At 53.4% G+C, this 17706-nt stretch overlaps 1 protein-coding gene across 5 annotated transcripts in view; it reads right to left on the reverse strand.

The window, feature by feature from the left end:
* Positions 1-324: 324 nt before the first annotated feature.
* The window catches only part of TMEM63C (transmembrane protein 63C), a 76140-nt gene continuing 58758 nt past the window's right edge, over positions 325-17706 (reverse strand). The window contains exons 11-26 of one of the 5 annotated variants that reach the window (XR_013331755.1): positions 17011-17084; positions 16327-16407; positions 16090-16213; positions 15246-15379; positions 13762-13884; positions 13252-13405; positions 11928-12034; positions 10856-10942; positions 10214-10279; positions 8134-8296; positions 7787-7892; positions 7234-7401; positions 4697-4806; positions 3245-3313; positions 2849-3073; positions 475-538 (exon numbers count right to left, since the gene is read on the reverse strand). Coding sequence is in view for 3 of the 5 variants with exons in the window: in XM_077750764.1 (XP_077606890.1) it covers positions 338-541; positions 3245-3313; positions 4697-4806; positions 7234-7401; positions 7787-7892; positions 8134-8296; positions 10214-10279; positions 10856-10942; positions 11928-12034; positions 13252-13405; positions 13762-13884; positions 15246-15379; positions 16090-16213; positions 16327-16407; positions 17011-17084 (1770 nt within the window). In the remaining 2 variants the exon portion in view is untranslated. Of the gene's footprint in view, positions 542-2848; positions 3074-3244; positions 3314-4696; positions 4807-5268; positions 5314-7233; positions 7402-7786; positions 7893-8133; positions 8297-10213; positions 10280-10855; positions 10943-11927; positions 12035-13251; positions 13406-13761; positions 13885-15245; positions 15380-16089; positions 16214-16326; positions 16408-17010; positions 17085-17706 lie in introns of those variants that run through there. The other 4 variants (XR_013331754.1, XM_077750765.1, XM_077750764.1 and 1 more) reach the window with 4 other exon arrangements.

Raw genomic sequence — 17706 nt, forward strand, 5'->3', positions numbered from 1 at the left:
GTGGAGAAGACCCTGAAAGTTCTTCAGTGCGCTGCTCTCTGCCTCCTCCCTTGTGCACACCTTCTCCATTTTGACCCAAGCAAAGTCCCTTAGCCTGCAGTGTCTGTGCCCAGGGCTTCAGCGACCTTTCCCAAGACGTGGCGCCGCCTGTATCCTCCATCCCATCCCGGGGTCCCTCTGCCCTGCCCGGCACCTCCCGTTCTTCCTGGTCAGCAGGTTCCAGGTGGCCAACAGCCAGGGTGCGGGTGTCTCTATTGGGGCCTTCCCAGAGTCTGCGGGAGGTAGTGGGGAGGTCTGGGCGGCCCTCCTGCCTCCCCNTGGAGGCCTCCGGTCCTGGTCAGTGGTACTGGCTCTGGCCCTCCAGTTCCAGCCCGTCCTGGAACTGAGTGGAGCCCAGCTCCCTCGCAAAGCCCCTCACACCACTCTCCTCTTCTGCCTCCTCCGGCTGTCTGTTCATGGTGCCGTAGGTGTGCCGAGCAGGGGAGGAGGCCGGGGACAGGTTCATCTCCGGCTCCTGCAGCACAGTAGCCACGTACAGCTGCTTGGGATAGAAAGGGGAGACAGGTAAGGTCACATCTGGGGCCACGCCCTGGGCATGCCCTTGCCCTCTGCCCTACCCCCAGAGCTTCTGCCTTTCCCCAGCCTCCTTTCTTCCACCCCAGCAGCCGGGGGCCTGGCCATCCCCACCTGCTGAGGTGCCCTTAACCATTTAATGAGCAACTGTAACTCGGAGGGTGAGTCAGTGCAGGCCTCCTAGCTCCCAGCCCACTGCTCCCTCAGTGCAGCTCCGTTCATTATTGGTTCCGGGTCAGGCTGGCCCCAGGGAGAGAGCACACGAAACTCCCCTCTGCTGGGGTCTGGAGAGATCCCCATGCCTGGGCTGGTGCACTTTTTAATACAGCTTACAAGGCACATCCACACCTGCCGTGGGGCGCATCACCAGGAATCAGGATTTGAAACAGACTGCTGAGGTCTTGTAAAATGTGGAATGGTCCCAGGAAAGCACAGGAGGGCAGCAGAATAGAAAAACAGGAAGTACTGGGTACAGGGCTGTTTGTCATCCTTTGAAGTGACTTTTAAACCAACTCTGTATTTTGAAAATAGGTAATTATGGGATAGAATTAAACCTTTCCCATGTATTCATTTCAGTGAAACCAAACAGCCCTGATAGATTTGGAAGAATCTAGATATTTGTGTAATGCCAAAGTAAACCCCATTTAAATCTTTTGGTCATAAAGGGTAAAATGAGAACTGAACAACAGAAGAGACCGGCTGTGATCCTCCTAACCTGGGAGTAACTGGCATCTAAGGGGAAATAAATGGGATGTACGTGTCTCCTGGTGTGGGGCACAGCACCGCCTAGAATGGGTTTTAGCTCCGAGGGCTGAATTTGAATCTGTCCAGCACTTTGGATCTAACTTCTAGTTTTCAGGAAATACAGGAGACAGTAAAACCTGCTATAAGACATCAGGAAAAAATACCCAGAAATATCCAGAAGGTGAGATATTCTGCAGGACTACTGGCTTGGACTCTCTGACAAGTCATAGGAAAGGGACTGGGCTAAAATGCGAGACGTGCACAGGTACCAGATTCATCTGGCACAGAGACTGCATGGGATCTTGCTTTGGATATGCTGTAAAAGATATTTCTGGAATACTTCAGACAATTTGAATATGCATTGGGTCTTGGAAGACACAGAAATTTATATATATGGAAAGATGGAGCTTGTTAACTAAAAATGCAGATTATAAAACAGTATGTACAGTATTATTTCATTTTAGCAAAATTTATACATATACTTGGAAGAATATTTGCTAAGTTATTGGTAGTCATCTCTGGGTGGTGGGAATATGAACTTACTTTTCTTATTTTTGCTTATCTGTTTTTTTTCCCCATAATTATCTGCAATGTTCATATGCTGCTTGCTTATTATCATGAAAGACTAAAAAAAAAATCAGTTCCAGTCATGTTTCTTAAAGCTCAGGCTTTAGAGTGCGACAGAGCTGGTTCAAACTTTGTTCTGTGACTTCCTGGCTCAGTAGTGCCCTGGGGTCTAAATTAATTGACCTTTGGAGCCTCACTTTCCCCATTTGTAAAACGAGGCTAAAAACCCCTACTGTGTGGGTGTATCATAAAGATTAGGAGCATTAACAGCGAAGTGTCAGCCTCTAAGAAGAATTCAATAGCCGATTGCTAAGAATATTCCAGAGGGGCCATCTTGGGAGGACCCCCGAGGCGAGATGCTCTGTGACACACCTCCCGTCACCTCCCAGAGGAAACCTGCCCCTCTGTGCAGGAGTTTTTCCCAGCGTCAGGCAGACATGCAGTTCTGTGCACGACGGTTGTGTCTATGCACTTTTCCCCAGCTCTGCCACTACTAGGGTCTCCTCTCCCATGGGGCCCTGCCACCCACTCTGCATTTCCACCAGGCTGAAAACTGTCTTCAGGTGCTCAAACGCTCCAGAGTCTCTCTTCCAGGCCTTTGCACAGGCTGGTCCTCTTCTTTAAATGCTCTTCCCCCACACCCTATTCCACCTAGCAACCCCTACTCCCATTCCTGGACTTGGATTAGATGCTCCCTCCTCCAGGAAGCCTTCCCTGAATGCCCAGGCTGGCTGGTGCCCTTCTTTCATGCTCCTCCAAGGTGCCCTGGCATCGGGGCACCCAGCTCAGTGCACGCATCGGTGGCCCTGCATCCACACTTGTGGCAGGGACGTGGGTGGGTGCTCGGGCCCCTCTAGGCTGAGCCACAACGTGGGAGCCACGGCCCAGCCTGCCCGTGCCCTGCGTTCTGAGTCGGCCTCGTCTCTTCACAGGGCTCACTCATGCGGCACCGCCCCTGCCTTACCATTCAGTGCAGCTCTGTCTGCGCGGCTCTGCCTGGCATCTGTACCCTGGGAGGCAGCCTTCGGTCCTGAGGCCGAGCCCCAGCACGTCCCTGCGTCTACATGACTGAGCTCGCTGTGGCTGGATTCTCCCTGACCTTTCTCTTCCTCTTTGAGATCCTTTGAGAGAATGTCGTGGTTCTTCTCTCTTCCCAGCTCTTCAGCCAGGACCACGGCAGCAGTTTGACCTGGGCCAAGTCCTGCTGTGTCAGGGGAAGGTGCCCAGGGGCCCCCGTCTCCTCCCCAACACCCGGGGAGGGCGCTAAACACCAGAGGCCCCCGCCCCTGCTGCTGGAGTAGCCCACCCCTGTGGGCATCCCCCTCCTGGCCTGGCCCCCAGGGTGAAGGCACTGACTCACAAGGGAGGTGGGTGTGGAGGAGGTGCTGCTTGGCTCCATGTCAAACACGGTCTCCATCTCCTCCTCGGGCTGCAGCAGTGGGGAGAGATGCAGAGGGTCACACAATGGGGGTGTCCTTTGCCCTCTGCCCCTTCCCCCCTCCCCAAATCTGCGCCTGGGCCTCTTGCTCCCCTGGAATGCAATTCATCTTGTTTTCCCAGACCTAAGCCCAGCTGGTAGGGCTGAGGCCCAGGGGGACAGAAAGTGGACCGGGATGCTGGGTGGTCCTTCTGGAATGTTCCATGGTCCCAAGGACCATAATGGGGGGGCAGTAAGGAGAGTTGGGATTGAGGTTCAAAGATGAGCCTGCTTTGACTCTAGTAAAAGCCTTGACTTTGACGGTCTCTTCTTTCCTCCTGGGGTTTCCCCTCTACTGGAGACCAGTCTGAGGTCACGGTCTAGGGCTTCTGCCACTTTCCTTCCCTAGAGTGGACACATGGGCAACCAGATTGCATAGCATCGTGTAGTGGGAAGACAGGGCCGGAGGCACCGAGCTGGTTCCTCACTGGCATGGCACTGGAGCCAGGGGACGCAGGAGGGGCCAGGTAGGAGGGCAGTGGGGGTCCCAGAGACAAGGCCACTATCGGCAAAAGGATCCTCTTCCAAGAGGCTCGTTCCTCTAACTCTGCAGGATATCAGAACTTTAAATCAACGCACTTTCTTTTCTTTATATAAATTCATTTTAAAAGGACACAATTTACTATTACGAACAGTTGACATAAGAAGAGTTAGTTGACATAAGAAGAAATATAAGTAAACATGAGCCAACAGAAACATGGGTAACGGTGAAGAATAACACATGTTTTGGTCCCTGGAAGTCATTCGAGCGCGCCCGTACGGACACGCTGCTTTGGGCAATGCTGATCCAGGGCACACAGCACTGTTGGCATGGTGCCCAGCGGGCCGGGATTGGCTCCCTTTTCTAAGGATGAGGCCAAAGGAGTCATGGGCTCTCAGAGAACCAGGCCTCAAGTTCAACAGCCTTGGATTTCTCAACATATGATGACCCTTCCTCTTCCCCCTTCATTGTCCTCTCTACGCCCCACGCTCCTGTCCCTCACGCCATCCTCTCTCTCAACCCTCCATCCTTGGAGCAGCACTCACAGCCCAGTGGCTGGACGGGCTCACACTGTAGGAGAGATGTGCCAGCAACTCACTGTTTGGGGGTGGGGGTGGGGTCAGAGGGGAGAGGAGGAGAGTATGGTTGTCTTTTAAATCTCCGTAGAGCGTGAGGGGGCCAGCACTGGGGCCAGCGCACCGGCATGCCACATGCACACTGAGTTTGCACACGCCTTCATCAGGAAGGCAAGGACCTTTGTCTCTGTGATGCTGTGGGTGCCCAGGTCCAGGGTATTCTAGAGCTGTGGCCCAGGGGGCTGGGAGAACGAAGAGAGGGAAGCAAGGGCGGCTCACCTCATAGTCAGACACCGTCCGCAGCTTCCCCAGAAGAGTGCTGAGGAAGGCAATTACCGTGGAGATAATGAGCGTGGACAGGGAGAAGAAAGTGACGCTGTGGAGCGGACCTGCCAAGGAGAAGACAAGACCATGGGGCTCCGTGCTTGAGGAGCGGAGCTGTGGGCAGGCGTCTGCCAGCCGAGCTGCTGGGTCCCTAGGGGCCACCTCAGCGCCTCCGTGGGGGGCAGAGAGGGTCTGCCCCAGTGCTCCTCCTAGAAACCGGAGTCAACGAGCCTGACCCATGACATCATCTCTCGGTGCCATCTGACCAGTTCAGGATGTGGCATCTTATGGATTCCATGAAAAAAATTTAATCGTCTTAAGTATCCACTCAAGTGCCCATTAAACATGTCCTTCTCGACCCGTCTGCTCCCCTCCCACATCACCGTCCCTGGGCAGTATCTCTGAGTTACTCACTCATGCCACTGCCAGCAAATACAACCTCTGACCCACGCCTGTCTCTGTGAGCTGCTGCACGTGCACAGTTATCTGCGCTAACGGCACTGAAGAACAGTCCAGAATTTAAGTCACTGACATTTTGCTTCGTGATATTTGGTAACTTTTTTACCAGTTTTCTACGGAGGTAAAGATTAAAAATCAGTCTTTACAGTCAGAGGCAAACACGTAACGATGCTAATCGTCGTGCTTGCAACATGGCTAAAGGGGCGACCGGCTTCAGGATCCAACAATGGGCGGCGGACCGAAAGGATTTCATGCAGCCGTTCAAAGTCGTGTGCTCAAACAGTACTGTAGAAACACAGGAAACGGCTCAGAACATGACGTCGAGTGACGAAAGAACATTATAAAATGGAAATGACAGTTTTGCAAAGTGGGACTAAACCAATAAACTCCCTCCTGCTCTGCTCCCTCCCCAAAAATACGGCCAGAGAATGAGGTCTGAGAGCAACAGACAGCAGGCTCTGGGTGAGATTATGGGTCATTCAAATTTTGATAATAAACAGATAGTCTCTGGGGCGCCTGGGTGGCTCAGTCGGTTGGGCAGCTGACTTTGGCTCGGGTCATGATCTTGCAACTCGTGAGTTTGAGCCCCGTGTTGGGCTCTGTACTGACAACTCAGGGCCTGGAGCCTGCTTCTATGTCTCCTCTCTCTCTCCCTGCCCCGCCCCCATTCATGCTCTGTCTCTCTCTCTCTCTCAAAAAAAAATAAATAAACATTTAAAAAAATAAACAGATAGTCCTTCATAGTGAGGAGGAAAATTATTTAAAAAATGAAGTCCGCTGGGTAGTGGGGAAAGGCTGGGGGTAAGACACTGGGGAACGACAGCAAATGGATGATGCACACAAATTTAACTGCCGTTAAGTATCCACTCAAGTGCCCATTAAACATGTCCTTCCTGACCCGTCGGCTCAAAATCACAAAACTGTGATTTCCGTTTTATAACGTTCGGGTCCTGTTTCCAGCTGCCACCTCGACAGGAAGAAAATGCGGACTTTCCCTTCTCTGCTCCACCGAGAGGATGAAGGTCCGGTGTCCCTGAGGGCGGGCCAGTGTGGGGAGAAGGCAGGACAGTCTGGCGGTGGAGAGGACGGGGAGGTCACTGTGAGCTTCTTGCCTCAGGGCACAGGAACAGCAGCTTTGTGTAGCCAAGAGGAGGGGAAGAGCTGGTCACTGGGGCACACCCCTGGTTTATGGCAATCTGTAAGACCCGCATCTTCTGGGATCCCAGCGGGGATGCCACAGGAATTGAGCCGGAGAGCTAGTATTTTATTCCTGCCAGCCTTAGGAGAGGGAATATGAGGGGCACCTGGGTGGCTCAGTCAGGTAGGCGTCTGACTTCTGCTCAGGTCATGATCTCACGGCTTGTGAGTTCGAGCCCTGCGTTGGGCTCTGTGCTGACAGCTCAGAGCCTGGAGCCTGCTTCGGATTCTGTGTCTCCCTCTCTCTCTGCCCCTCCCTAGCTCGTGCGCTGTCTCTCTCTCGCTCTCTCTCTCAAAAAAGAAATAAACATTAAAAAACATTAAACATTAAAAAAAAAGAAAGAAAAGGGGCGTCTGGGTGGCTCAGTCGGTTAAGCATCCGATTTCAGCTCAGGTCATGATCTCACGGTTCATGAGTTCGAGCCCCGTGAGCTGTCTGTGGTGACAGCTCAGAGCCTGGAGCCTGCTTCAGATTCTGTGTGTCCCTCTCTCCCTGCCCCTCCCCTGCTCACACTCTCTCTCAAAAGTAAATAAACATTAAAAAAATAAAAAAGAACGAAGGAATGTGAAGTTTCTTGCTCTGAGGGTCATAAACCCAAATGCATACTATTTGGTCCGTGCCAGTCCGAGCCCTCCTCTTAGCCTGAAAGGTCAGTCGGGGACTCTGGGATGAGCCCCTCAAGCCTAGAGAAGCCACCTGGGTGGCAGGAATGCATGAGCAAGCCTTGCTCCTCCCAAGCCTTTTCTGCTTTAACAGAGCAGAGGTGCTGTTGGGGGCTTTCTGCAGCAGCGGGGGGCGGGCGGATGCGGGATGGCCCGGCAGGCCTGGTACCTACCTAATCGCAGGATGGAGAAGAAGAGTATCCAGAAGAGACCCAGGAGTGGCGCGAAAATGGCCTGGTAGACAGCAGCCATGTGGATCTGCTCGTTGAGTTTGGTGGGCGCGTAGGAGTAGTACATGTTATAGCGGTCCGTGACGTGCTTCATGCACAGGTACAGCAGGCCTGGGGTGGGGGGTGGGGGGCAGGAAGACCGAGGAGCACTCGCTGGCTGCTCCCTCGGCCAGGACCCTGTGCTGTCCCAAGGCTCCCCAGGCCCGAGAAGCCCGAAGCAGGTCTGTCAGGGCAGCGAGAGCTGAGGACGAGGCGTGGGAGCTGTGTGGTGCCGAGCCCTGGGGCCGCCAGCTTCCCTTGGGCCCCCAGAGCCTATTCTGCCAGTTTGGCGAAGGATCATTCACTGGAAAGACAGCCTCTGTTTGCAGCTATCCAGCCTCCCTTGAGGCGGCCGCAGACCCCTCCTTGCTCTGCCGACAGCCCGCCCCAGGTCTCCTAAGGCTCCGGAGGGTGGCCTGTGGGGCTCAGCCTTGGAGGCGGCCGAGGGAAGACTCACCAAAAGGGACGATGATAGGGCAGGTGATGCTGTAGGCGACCACCACGCTGAAGACGTTCATCATCCACGCGTACTCGCGCCCGTACTGGAAGTCCATGGCCTGGCTCTAGGGCAGAAGGCAGGGGTCACCGAGGTGGCTGTGTCCCCTTGGCTCGGCCGCTTCTGTGGCTCCTTGTCTATCCCCTGGGAGCCGGGAGGCAGCTCAGGCCTGGAGGCAGGCTCCCTTGCGGCCCCGGCACACTTCACCTCTCCCCTCGGGTCCCTCCTGCTTCCAGCAGGCCCCCCTTCCTGACGCCCTCCCAAAGGGAACTCTGAAGGCTGTGCGCAGGGAAGGGCCCGGCCCCCACCTTTCTGATGTGGACTCTCTCTGGCTCCGACCTGGAGAAGAAGAGGCGGATGCTGTACAGGAAGAGGGACCCCAGGCGCAACAGCTCCATGCCTGTCCCAAGCAAAGCTGACGTGATCACGTAGTTGACGAAGAAGGCGCCATTGTCTGGCAGGAACACACACCTGGCCGCAGGGAGAGTGAAGGACAGCACAGGAGCCAGAGGGAGAGGGAAAGGGCAGGGATACAGAAAGGGGGGTGGAGGATGGAGATGGGGATTATAAGCTTCATATACACATGTGCCCCCAGCCCAATTTAAGTCAATGCGGAGCCTTCTGAGCAGGGATGAGGTTGGTCTACATCGTGTAGATGTGTTGGGAAATACATGCAACTGGTTTGATCTAAAGCAGGGGTGCTTGATCCGGATCCAAAGACCCCAGAGAGTCCACGAGTAGAAACTTGGGAGGCCTGTGACCTTAACTAGTGAAAAGAATTGCATCTTTAGTTTCACTCACCTCTAACTTCAGTCTAGCATTTCTTTCCATTAAGAATATGAGCAACCAATCACAGCAATGTCAGCTATGGCTGTGAGTCTGTCACCAGTTGACACCAGATATTTTCATATCACATTTCCATTGCTGGTGATATCTGACATTACTATTTGCACTCGCCATCCCTTCCAAGTGATGGTAGTTATTAAACAGGCTGCTGAATCGCACCTGCTAACTTTATGTGACAGACATTTTCCTGCCTGTGGCTGCCTACGTTACATGGCTGGCCAGCATCAGCTGGGAGTAACTCAGCTACTTGAACGAATGGCCACTTTGCCTGTTCTCACATTGGTGACCCAGGCATCTCTGTGGCTGTCCGGTGTCCCCATCTATACAAGTCTATCCATTTGTTTGAGAAGAAAAATCTGTGAGCTCCCTGGATATATTTGAGAACTCCTTCAAAAACTATTCTTTTTTGATTGTATCACAGTTGAGTCACAGACCTACTTTCTCATACGCTGTATTGAAGATATTGAGCTCACCAAAGATGAACTCATTCATCTTAGGGAGAAAAAGTCCAACTTATCACAATTATAGTTTAACTGTAGAAACCGTAGAGAATTCTGCCCCTTGCCCTATAAAGCAGGCTGTGAAAGCTTGGGTGTCATTTGCAACAGGATATCTTTGGAAATTGGGATTTTCAATATTTGAACCTGAAAACAACACAAAACAAAATCAAAGCTGACTGGATGTCCAACATGATCCACATGTTCCTTCATCAAAGATCCCACCATCCCACCCCAATTTAATGTTCTTCTGTCAGCTAACAGTACCACACTGATGCTTTTAGAACAATGAAATACGGGGGTGCCTCGGTGGTTCAGTCGGTTAAGCATCTGACTCTTGATTTTGGCTCAGGTCATGATTTCACACTCTGTGGGATCGAGCTCTGCACTGGGCTCTGTGGTGACAGTGCAAAGCCTGCTTGGGATTCTCTCTCTCCCCCCTCTCAAAATAAATTAATAAAATTTAAAAAAACCAATAAATAAAACAATAAAATGTAACTTCAGCTTGCTTGTGTTTAAAACCCACTGACCTGTTATGAAATGTGTTCATAAAGATTTTATGACAAATTTGACTTTTCAAATATGTTGATAACAATATTTCAGTATAATTGGTTTTCCTTGTAATCCAGGTTATTTTGTGCATCTACAGACAGCTATTCAGAGGATATGCAAAACTGGCAAAATCTGAATAAGCGGATTGTATCAATGTCAATATCCTGGTTGTGATACCGTCCTCTGGTTATGTGAAATGTTACCAGAGACGGGAACTGGGAAAAGGGTACACGGAACATTGTGGGGGCAATTTCCTGTCAATCTACAATTATTTCCAAAACTTCATTCAGTGAAGGGATCCCTGGGCTTTACCAGGTTGCCAAATGGGTCCACGGCCCAGGAAAGATTAAGAGGTTGCTTAATGAGAGCCTTTGTATGCATTCGTCTCTACCTGCGTGAGCACATAAAGGACACGCATATCTACCTGGTGTGGACCCACAGACGCCCCAGCGTACGCTGGGAGTACACCTGTAGCATGCACTCTAGTACTCACTGGAACCGGATGGATGCCTGCTCCAGATAGTAGATGTCAAAGAGCCAGCGGAAAAAGACATCCAAACTAGAAACAAGTACAAGGTAGGCCCTCTGGTTAATGAACTTGTGAGCTCTGTTCTTCTTGGCCTGGCATCCCCCCTGCTGTCTTCCCTCTGTCAGTCCCCAGAGACTCTTGCATTCTAGTATTCCAGCTGCACAGCCTGTACTGTCTCTCTGCCTTCTTAATGCCGCCCCCCCCCACTCCCGCCGCCCCCCAACCCTTTGGCTTCTCATCTCAAGGCCACTTCTAGCAAACTTTCACCAGGCATTCCTCCCCCAGTGCTCGCTCGCTCTCTTTCTCTTCCAAATTTCTACTGCACGTTGGCTGCATTTTTTTCCACCTTGGGCTCTCAGTTAGCTGATAGGCATGCATGGCTCGTCTCCCCGGCTGGACAATAAGCTCTTTGAAGGCAGAGCTGAGAGCTACACCTTAGAGTTTCACATGACGCCTGGCTCATGCTAGGCTCGTGACAGGCGCAGGACTGTCCTTTGAGGAACGGATTTGCCGCAAGCACAAGCAGGCCTATAGTACCTGAAAGAGGAGGTTCTAACTCTAGGGTGAGCCTGTTTGAGAGAGGAGGGATAATTGGAGGTGAGGTACCTGGTCAGTCCCATAGAGGGCAGAATAACCACCATGAACACCAGAAAGATGTAGCACTTGTTTACTATGATCAGATTCTGACTTGATCTAAAGGGAACAAAGAAATACGCGTTAAGAACCAGAGACCTAACTACAGAATGAAGGGAAAGACAGAGGCAGCTACCTTGGCTAGAAAATTGGTTAAACAGTGCATACCAGTGCCATCCCCACAGAGCACTGAGAGCGAGGCTGCAGCGTAATCAACTAGTGATACCTGCCTTGGGCACAGGACAGGGAGGAAGGGTACACACGTGCTGTGTAGCTCGACGCCTTTGTTAGAGGGACATTACCAATGACACTCGGGATCCCTGCAGTTTTAATAATCAACATAAGTCCTGTTCTTGGCCAGATAAAAGACCAGTAAGGGCTTCTGTTAGGACAAACCCCCTGGCTTATTGCCTACTGGATGGTAGGAGCTTCCGGTGCAGGAAATAACTTTCGGGACCCACACAGCCTTCTGGTAGAAGGAGGTCCACCTGCCCCAGGATATGGTAAATACTTTCTACCCAATCAGCTACTGCCATAGAACTATTAGGGCCAAGCAGCTATTAGAGCTAAATAGCTCCTATTGTTTAAAATGTGGGCGTTGCAAGGGCTACAGGTGTCTACAGTCAGATTGAGTTCACGGCCTCCATGGCAACAGCCTCCCTGACTCTGCAGACGAGTCCTGCTCTTTCCTCCTCACCCGGTGCCTTCTGTCTGGAGTTTCTAGCACGTTTCTCTGCTACAGCTCCATCCCCCCAGTGCATGGCTGGAGGCTACGGGGGCAGCCCAAGAAGGGCTTGGTTTGGGCCTCACATGTCTGATATGGTGGCCCTATCTCAGGGTCCCTGAGGCCAGAGGCCCAGAGACAACTCAGACCCCACTTTCAAAAAAAAAAATCTGTTAGTCTTTCAGGATGGTTTTGGGTATCAAATCCACCCCATGTCAATTCCATTCCTTAGGTCAGATGGCTGGTAGGGGAGGGGGCAGGAGAAGGGGCCGGGGATCAGCGAACAGCAGGGAGGCTGGGAGAGGAAGCCCCCCATCTCACCTGGTCCAGTGGGCCTCTAGGAAGGCAGAGAAGTAGACCATCAGGGGCATTATCACTGTAAATGCCCAGAGCATCAGGGAGGGGAAGAACTGGGTTATGACCGGGTTCTGTAGGGTAGAGTGGAGGAGGGCAAAGACACATCAGTGCAAGAAGCGCCCCTTCCCTTTTCGGGCTACCCCTGCTTCTCTCACACCTCTGGCCTTGTCTTCCCCAGCTTAGTCCCAGAGAAGGCTTGGTTTCCCCGAGGCTGCGCAGCGGACCTGGCCTTCTTCGTCAGCCTTCCTGGCCAGGGGTCTGCCTGGCTGGGGGCAAGCAGGGGCCAACACCCCAAGGTTAAGTTCTGTCCTCAAGGGGCACAGGTCTTCCAGGCTGAGGTCCCTAGAGGGATGGCCTAGGATTTCCCTGGTGGCTACGCCCGAGGGCCAGAGTCAGCTGTTGTCGCTGATACAGCAGCATTCACAGAGAAGACACTACCTTCCCTGTGATGTCGTGTGAAAGGAGGTAGAGAAGTGGGTGAGGCATGAAGTAAGAATCCCTAGGGCAGTGCTCGTGGGCCCGCTGTGAGCTTGACAAGGGAGGGCGGGAGCAAGCAGCAGCAGGCGTGTGGCCTGACTGTGCATGCGTGTGTTGCTGGAGTAGGCATGGGGATAACATGGAGTGGAGGCCTTCCAGGCCCATTATAATGGCCTTGAGGCTATAGGATTTGGAGATGGGCCAGTCCAGTGACGCTGACGTCCCACGTCAGTATGAAGCATCCTCTAACTCCAGGGGTGGCCCCTCCAGGGCCCATCGCCCCATTGGAGTGGGTGTGTCTGGCAGGAGGGAAGTGGAGGTCCCACTTTCTTGGATGGCTGCATTGGAGCTAACCTCACTCTTCCCCACCCTCAACCCTAATGCCTGACACCAGGGACCCCAGCTCTAGAGAAAGTGGGGAGTGCAGAGAGGTCACACTTGCATCCCTTTGAACCTGCTGTACCTCCAGCCGGCACAGGGCGACCCAATCTAAAGAAGCCCTCCAAGCCCCCTCTTGACTGGACCGCCCATCCCCTGCCCAGCTCACCCCAGAACCTGCCTGTAGCACCACCACCCCCTTTCCTTCCTCGCCAGCTCCAGTTCCTAAATAGGCAACGACCTGTGCATCCATCCCCTTTAGAACAAAGGAAAATCTACACCACCATCTACACCGCCGTGGCCACCTCCACAGTGGGGGAGGTGCACAGGCTCTGGAGCCGAGTTCCAGGAGCCCCCCGCCCATCCCATCCTCGCCTGGGCTCTTCCCTCATCTCCTCGGGGCCCCCACGCCTGGCCTGAGCAGAGGAGGCACCTGCAGGTTCTCAATGGGGCGGGTGACGTTGTACATGTCGATGGTGTTGATGATGATGGCAGGCGTGGTGAGGAAGAAGAAGAGGAAGAAGAGGAAGGTGTTGATTGCGATAAAGCGGGCCCACCACTGGAAGCGGCGGACGGACAGGTGTTTCCTGGGGAGGGATGGAGGAGGGAGATGCACTTAGGACCTCGGGTCCCGGCCACTGGATGGCCGCCATGTGCAGCTTCCTGCACGCCAGCTGTAGACTCAGACTGCCCTGGTCTAATTCAGCCCCCTGGGCCCAGACTTGCTTGCAACGGGCCCTGGATCTTCCCCTCAGTCACACCCTTTGTAAGGGCACTTGTGGCGGGCTGGGTTTGGGGGTGGGCCGAGGCTGTGGGTGGGAGCCATACATGGGTAACAGAGTAGAAGAACAGGTCCCGATTCCCTTCCCACCCCTTCTTCAATCTCAGCGAAGCTTGAAGGAGCAGGGTGGGGACAGGGGGAGAGCTGGGGGGCGGTGCTTACCAAATAATGTCTTTAGGGTGTGGGGCAAGGGCAACCCTCCAGTGGTAGGATTTGACGATGGTGGACACCGAGGACTGCTGGGGGGGCACGCCACACTGGATGTACTTGTAATCTTGCTGGATGCTGCAGAGACGGGGACAGGAGACAGAGGTCTGGCTGTGAGGACAACAGACTCTCATGCCAGACCTCTCCCCACTTCCTAGGGATTCTTGAAGCCTCTTAGGACATTAGAAGTGGGCAGTTCCTAAAGCCTAGTCACGGGAGGAAAGGGGCACCAGAGTGGGGACAGCCCCTGGAGGGAGGGGACCACAGGGTTCTCATTTAATGTCCTTCCCCCTTAATAGCAATGACAGCACAAAGACATGCTCTTTCTTTGAGGTTGGTGCAGGAGGTACTAATTTCAGCCTCATCTTAGTATTAATAGCTACCATGTGAGTTCTCTCTCTGTGCCTGTCACTGTGCTAATGGTTGATGAATGCAACCCCAATTGCACAGATTGCTAAATTGAGGGGCCTGAAGATACAACCAAAGAGGGGCAGATGCCAGCCCTGGGGCCTTTGGCTTTCTAATTCACATTTCTGCTGTAATTAAACCTGAGACCCTCTCTACCAAATGACAGTGTATTGGAAAAGAAACAGGGCTATCTTACATTGGTATACTGTTTTATATAACATACATACTAGCAGAACACATATCCATTCTTATCCCTGAGAGGTGGATAGGGAAGATAGAAGTAACCAAATTTGACAGGAAAGAAATTGAAGAGTTTAGGTGACTTGCAAAATTGCACACAGTCGTATCTGACTAAATTCTAGGCTGCCCCACTGCTCCTTTGTAGGGTGTGGGTGGGTGGGGACAAAGAGTCACGTACAATCAGACTCCCTAAGAGAGAGGAGGGCCCCCACAATCCTCAAGGGACTGATTCTGGGGTTCCCATCTATTTGACCCTTTCCTGAGGATCCTGCCAGAACATTCCAGAGTTCATCTAACTCACTCCCTATCAAGGCAGAGCCGCCAGAGGCTGGGGCAGAGGAGGGAGAAGGCTGTAAGGCCTGTAAGGGGACGCCTGCAGCAGGAGAGGAGAAAGAGCAAGTAGAGCTTCTCCACCCTGACTCTTTCACCTGTGGTAAGGAAAGGAGTAATTTGTAACAGGGTCTGGAAGAGGAACCAGGAGGTCTACTTTGACCACCTCCGTGCTGAAGCAAGGACCTATGGGAATGCGGAGCCCAGGGCCTGCGTATCTCTGGAGACAAGCTGAGTCTGGCAGCTGTGGGGAAATGGATGCAGACATGCTCTGGAAAGCAAGGTGGCAGCTGCCTGTGGAGAACATAGATGGGTGGAGGGGCCGTCAGAATATGGCAAACTGGAGGGAGGTTCTCTCTCCTTCTCCCCTTGACTGGAATGAGGTGAAAGAGGATGGTTCTAGGGAAGCAGAAGCCCACTCTCAGGGCTAGGCTGGGCAAGCTGTTGGCCCTGGCACTCACTGCTTCGTCATCCTGGAGTCCTGGAAGGTGACAAAGATCAGGTCCAGACGCTTCAGCCGAACGCGGTTGAACTCAGCATTGAACTCATCGGTCAGCTGCTCCTCCAGTTCGCTATAATATTGTTCTGCATCTACCTGGGGGGAGATTTGGCCCTCAGAGCTGGAGGGAAGGCCTCACCTGGGCAGGAGGCCTCTTTCCACTTGGAGCTGGTTCCATTCCCAACTCCCTTCCAAGCCTGGCAAAGAGCTCGGGATCCCAGTGGGCTCCAAGATCCCAACTTGAGAACAAGAGGCTGTGATTTTGAAATTAGCTCCCTGCTCTCAGATCTGGGGGAGGTAAGGCACACCTGGGGATTAGGGGGTGCTTTTGGACTTGGGCTGGACTCTAATGGAGTGATAGAATGTATCTGCAGCATTTTGGGGGAAGGGGGATGATTCTTTTTCTGGACCGGCTAGAGTTCAGTCCTGCCCTGCAGCCTCCCCCTAGCCATGGTGGTTGGGTGGTGAGATGGAGCCAGGTGCCTTCAAATGTTTCTGTCCTAGCCCCTTTAAAAGCCCAAGGCCCGGCAGCCTACAGCAGTCTCCTGTGTTCTCTCTGGTCCTCCCATCCAAGACTAGAAGTGGGCATGGGCAAGCCTTCCTGGATCACACAAGAAAGGTGTCAGCTCCTCTACATTCTCAACAGGGAGGCAGGAGGGAGGAGGAGGGAAAGGAAGGGAGGAGCTGGGTGCCACAGCACTAGAGCAGATCTGAATGCGCCCCGAGGGTACAGAGCCCTGAACAGGGCTGGAGACCCAGTGCTCCGCCCCTCCTCTGTCGTGTCCCCCGATGCCCAGGCCAGGTACCTCTTTGAAGCAGGTCCAGCAACTGCAAAAGCACAGGCGGGAACAGGGGTGGATCTTGATCATCACCTTCCCATTCTTCTTGGCCTTGGCAGTGTAGTAGAGCCGGCCCCGCATCGCATGGCGCCTATTGGCCGGTGGGCATTGGGAGGAAGGATCTTGTGGCCTGGGGCCCAGCAGAGCCACACCCTCCCCTTGCACCCCCACCCCAGATCCAGACAGACCCTGCTGCAGACTCACCTCTGATCATCCAAATCGATCAGGGTCCTGACGTCATAGCAGAAGTGCACTCTGGTCACTACGCATCCTGGATAGGCCTCACTGCAGCCACAGACATGGATGCTGAACCAGCCTGTGGCGGTGGGGATGTGCCATCCTACCCACACTATCCCCGTCCCAGAACTAGAGCCCTCAGGCTGAGTGGCTCAGCTGTCTGTGGTCCCTGGTTCTTGGATGGGAGACCCCATTCCTCATTCCTAAGGTCAAATTTCAGAGTTGATCCCTGGTCATCTAAGATTTGCCACATCCTCCCCGTATGGTTTAGAATAGAGCCAGGGGGAAGAGCTAGAAATCACTGCCCACGAGAGAGAATTAGCTCCTGGGGCTAGGACCTTGAGTCACAAAAGATGTTCCAGGATGATCTGCTCTAAATAACTGTGGTCCAGGAGCTTGCTGGGCATTTGGTTGGAGCAACGAGGGAAGGGAGAATTCTACCCACCACATGCATGCCATGCGGGAAATCCCCTGACTTCAGAAAGCCTGCTCTGGCCACAGGGCCTCCCCCATTCTGGAAAGCTATCCTGAGCCAAGACCTGGGGTGTCTCTCTCACTTCACCATCCTATGCCAACCTATACCCACATGAAGAATTAGGAAGGGTTACCGGGAAGAGGCAATCCATGCTTCAGCCCATTTGACCGACTTACTGAAAATGCTTAATGATGATTTCTGGGTCTTGGATGTCTGTGGGGACGTAGGTGATCATTAGTGTCCTGGTAACCTAAGTGGGGAAGGCAAATGGAGAAAGAAGAGTGTGTTTACACAGGACTCCTGGATGTCTGGGTCTTGGGTGGCCCAGAACTGTCTGGAATAGGCTTGCTACTCAACCAGGCTGCCCCCCCGCCCCCGCTGGGTAAGTTCAGTGTCAGCTTCCCTGGCCTATGTCCCTGGGGTCAGCAGGCTGGGGGCTGCGAGAAGCTGCAGGCTGGCATGCCAGCCTCTGTTATTCTCTGTGATCCTGCTGCGGGCCCCCTGCTAACCAGGGCTGAGGTCAAGGGAGAAAGCGCCAGAGGCTATACCACGCCAGGCGGGATGGCCAGCGGTTGCTCACGCTCCTGGGCTGACCGTTTGGCCCTGCTGTCGTTCTGGCCTCCCTGCGCCTCCGCTATGCCACCAGGAGTCACGTGAGGTCAGTGGGAGCGTCTCCAACATTACACTGAGCAGGGGGGTTAGGAGGTCAGCTAGACTCTGGGGAGGTGATGCAGGAGCCCTTCAAACCTCACATTTTATTCTGTGAGCGGGAAATGTCTTCCCGAGCCATCGCCTCAGGGTGACAGTGAGCTGCGAGATAGGGGTCTCAGCAGAAACTTCTGGAGACAAAAAGGAAAGCTAATGGAGCTGAG

This window comes from Crocuta crocuta, unplaced genomic scaffold, assembly GCF_008692635.1.
Source record: "Crocuta crocuta isolate KB4526 unplaced genomic scaffold, BGI_CrCroc_1.0 scaffold186, whole genome shotgun sequence".
NCBI classification, from domain to species: domain Eukaryota; kingdom Metazoa; phylum Chordata; class Mammalia; order Carnivora; family Hyaenidae; genus Crocuta; species Crocuta crocuta.